We start from the raw sequence: 4054 nt of genomic DNA, 5'->3' as shown, positions 1-4054 counted from the left end.
TTAAGTGATTGTGAATAGCAAGAGATTCTCAATAATAAAAATGAACTTCGAATAATAAGTTTGGATTTTTTTATCAATTAAATTAATTGTCACAAGTAACCATAATATTATTAATAAAATAATTAAGAGAAATAATACTGTCAGCAACTTTCATTTTCTGTACATCTTTCCTTAAAAAGATTAAACTGGGGATGAAACGACGGTCATTAAATCACGATAAACACCGTGTGGCTGTCGAGCCATCTGCGATCTGTAACGTCTCTGTTTGACTCCTCCGTTTCATTCTGCCGACAAATAGCCAGATACTTACAGGAAGAGGGAGACGGAGCAACGAAGGCATGGGAAGCGTGACGGTGTACGGCCCTCCCATATCTACGGCCGTCTCTAGAGTCCTGGCCTGCCTCCTTGAGAAGGACGTCGACTTCAAGCTCGTCAATGTGGACATGGCCAAAGGCCAGCACAAGTCTCCCGATTACCTCAAGCTCCAGGTCCTGTCCCTGCCCTCTCCTCTTCTCCACCATCGAACTCCTACTCCTTCTCTTCTTATTCTTCTTGTTCTGATGAGTCTCATCCTGACAGCCGTTCGGCCAAGTCCCGGCATTCCAGGACGAGCACGCCACTCTGTTTGGTTGGTACCGGTTTCCTCCGCTTTTGAGTTACTGTTCATGTGCTCTTGTTCATGTTCTTTGCCAAGGGGTTTTGATCTGTGCATGAAGAGTCGAGGGCGATCTGCCGCTACATCTGCGACAAGTACGCCAACAGGGGCAACCAGAGCCTCTTCGGGCGCAACGGCGGCGGGCCGGCTGAGCGGGCGCAGGTCGAGCAGTGGCTGGAGGCCGAGAGCCAGAGCTTCAACCCACCCAGTTCGGCGCTGGTGTTCCAGCTGGCATTCGCCCCCCGGATGGGGCTCCCGCAGGACCCAGCCGCGATTGAGCTGAACCAAGCGAAGCTGGCCAAAGTGCTGGACGTCTACGAGCGGCGGCTAGGGGAGAGCAGGTTCCTGGCCGGGGACGAGTTCGCGCTCGCCGATCTCGCGCACCTCCCTAACGCCCACTACATCTGTGCCGCCGGGAAGGACGATATGTTTGCGTCGAGGAAGAACGTAGCCAGGTGGTGGGAGGAGATCTCGACGCGGCCGTCGTGGAAGAAGGTCGTCGACATGTTTTCTGCGCCACCTGCTTGATGAATTGACTTCGGTTCTGTTCTTGCAGAAGGAGTCCCAACCCCGTCTTGTCTTTTAAGCGCTTTCATCATGGTTCGAAATAATGAAGAATGTTCTCGCATTTAGCATTATAATGAGATTGATGGAGACTTGAATAATGTTGAAAAAAAGACCACTTAATTGGTTAAACATCTGTGTCATTTTTTATAGTAGATAAGATTTCCTCAGCAATTAAGGAATCTTGAAGCAATTAAGGAAATCTCAGCAGTTGAGGAAATTTCTCCCCTGAATGTGTATAAATAGTTATCAAGAGTTTACTATCTAAATGAACTATGCAATTACATTTCATATATTTTATAGTTTCTTCTATAATTTCTATCTTTCTATCTTCTTTATTTAATTCTTTAGATGGTATCAGAGCCACTTGCCTAGAGCAAGACCTCTTCTCACTGTTTGACTCCTCACACACCCTCGTCAGCAGAGGTGCTCGACGCCGACGTTGCTTACCTTGTTTCGCTATGTTCTCCTACTTGAACTGGCAGTCGCTTGTCATTTCCTCTGGTAGTCGCCTGTCATTTCCTCTACCTCGGTGCACCTTGACAACATTAATCTAAAGCAACAAAGCAGTCAACTCCCGCCATAGCCCCGCGACCTGTCATTTCCTTTACCTCGCACCTCGGCAACATTAATCTAAAGCAACAAAGCAGTCACCTCTTGCCACAGCCCCCACGACCGCTTCTCGACCAGAGTCCACCGCCTTCCCTCTCGCAGCGACGTCTCCGCCCCTCAGCCGCAGCCATTCACTGCAGCCTACTACAGCACTTGCGGCTGCTAGTATCAGATCACACCCGCCGCAGTAGCAGAGATTGAGATGACGGTGGCGCCGCCACTGCTGCAGTCGTTGTCGCTACGCCCACTGCATCGACACTTCTTCCATTGGCAACGCTCCTAAAGGAAGCACAGCCACGGCCTTTGTTTCTACCGCTGGCTGCTGCTCCCTTGCCTACCGAAGTCTTCCGCTGAAAACTCCGCTGCTCTTCCAGCCACCATACTCCAACACTGCATTACTGCAACTATCTCCAACCTTGCAGATTTCTCCAGCATCGCTGCAGAAATCTCTCCTGCATCGCTGCAAGCTGCAAAGATTTCTCCCGCCTCGCTACAATAATATCTCCTGCATTCTGCATCACTGCAGAAATTGCTGCAACCTTCTCCAGCATTGGTGCAGCCTTCTCCAGCATCGGTGCAGCCTTCTACTGCTAACACTTTTGCAACTGTACCTCAACGCTTAGAAGCGGGAACACCCTTAAAGCCCTCAAATCCCAACCACCAAGCTCTACCAGTACCTCTGGAAGAAGCAGCAGCTCTCTTCGACATTGCATACAGTGACCCTTCTACAGCTGACGACTCCCTTATATATATATCCTCAAATGTCTTTATCATCTACCTCTGTCATTCCATTTATTATCCCTGTACGGAACTATAGTACTTCTCAAAGTCTTATCACCATTAATGCTATAGCACTTGCTCCTTTCAAATTATCCAAAGGTGGCAACTACGCATCTTGGCAGGCACAACTTTCTCATTTTCTATTTGGCTATGATCTCCTAGGTTACGTTGATGGCTCTCTCCAGTGTCCACCTGAAATGGTCAACATCCCAGGAGAACCCAGTCCAGTGCCAAATCTAGCCCACAAACTATGATTACGTCAAGATCGCCTCATCTTCTAAGCTATTCAAGCCTTAGTTGCTGGATCCATTGCCCCATTGATATTCTCATGTACGACTGTTGCAGAAGCATAGTGCAAGCTACAAACCATTTTGGCAAATCGCTTACATACTCGCATTCTCGGACTTCTCTCCAATCTTATGAAAACAAAACAAGAGGGAAGTTCTATTGTTGATTATCTACAAAATATCAAAGTTATTATTGATGACTTAGCTTTGATAGGTCATTCTCTCAGTGATGAAGAAGTCCTAATCCATACCCTGAATGGCCTAGGAGGCGAGTACAAAGAACTGACAGCAACATTTTGGGCACATAACTCACCAATATCATTCAAAGAACTCTATGATAAGTTGATCGACTATGAGACGTACTTGAAGCATGATGATAGGTTGCCCAGACCATCTATTACAGCTCAGGTCAATCAAAAATCTAAGAGTAAGAGCAACTAGTACAATAAGCACGTCAACAACGATCTGGCTAAGCTACCTCCTAGCCCTATGGGGCCCAGATCTAAGCCTTGCACTTTTATAGGCTACTCTTTTAAACATAATGCTTTTCGATGCTATGAACCCCAAACTAAAAAAGTCTTTATATCACGTCATATTATTTTTGAGGAGTCTGTCTTTCTTTTTCAAAATAATCCTACTATGCAGGCTACTCCGATAAACATACATCACTGGAGTATCCCTCCAATCTCATCACACGAACTTCCCATGACACCGTCTAGTCCTTACCCTCAAGATCTGCATACTACTATTACTCCAGTTCAACAGTTTCTCACTCCCTCTATTTCTCCACTCCCTTCCTCATAAGTTTTCCCTATTAATAAAGTAATACCCTCGGTAACATTGCCACTAGCTTTACATTCTCCTAGACCTAGTGACATTAACATGCCGACGGTTGGCCTGGTCCATGACAGTGACTCACCCTCGGCTATACCACCAACACAATTTACCACTTCCATTGCCCTTAGACATCCAATGACAACCTGCTCCAAATATGGTATTTTTAAACCACGCTAAGTCCTTGACTTACATGCTATAACAAATTCCTCCATTGAGGCTAGTGAACCTACTACAATCACTCAAGCTCAAAAATCTTCTCATTGGCGTAAAGCCATGTGTGACGAATATGATGCTCTCCATAACTCTGCATGGACCTTAG

At 46.5% G+C, this 4054-nt stretch overlaps 1 protein-coding gene across 1 annotated transcript; it reads left to right on the top strand.

The window, feature by feature from the left end:
* Positions 1–233: 233 nt before the first annotated feature.
* Positions 234–1351, top strand: LOC103985287 (glutathione S-transferase PARB-like). Its single transcript, XM_009402942.3, has 3 exons — positions 234–488; positions 580–628; positions 717–1351. Exons 1-3 carry the CDS (start codon positions 339–341, stop codon positions 1181–1183), a joined length of 666 nt encoding a protein of 221 aa, XP_009401217.1. The 5' UTR covers positions 234–338; the 3' UTR covers positions 1184–1351.
* Positions 1352–4054: the final 2703 nt, after the last annotated feature.

Source organism: Musa acuminata, chromosome BXJ3-5 (genome assembly GCF_036884655.1).
Source record: "Musa acuminata AAA Group cultivar baxijiao chromosome BXJ3-5, Cavendish_Baxijiao_AAA, whole genome shotgun sequence".
NCBI classification, from domain to species: domain Eukaryota; kingdom Viridiplantae; phylum Streptophyta; class Magnoliopsida; order Zingiberales; family Musaceae; genus Musa; species Musa acuminata.
Note: the sequence above shows the minus strand (reverse complement) of the source record. Positions and strands in the feature narration are given on the sequence as shown.

Coding starts and splice junctions, on each gene's coding strand:
- LOC103985287 (XM_009402942.3), top strand. CDS start 339: ATGGGAAGCGTGACGGTGTACGGCCCTCCCATATCTACGGCCGTCTCT. Junction 489..579: donor CCGATTACCTCAAGCTCCAG/GTCCTGTCCCTG, acceptor TCATCCTGACAG/CCGTTCGGCCAAGTCCCGGC. Junction 629..716: donor CGAGCACGCCACTCTGTTTG/GTTGGTACCGGT, acceptor CTGTGCATGAAG/AGTCGAGGGCGATCTGCCGC.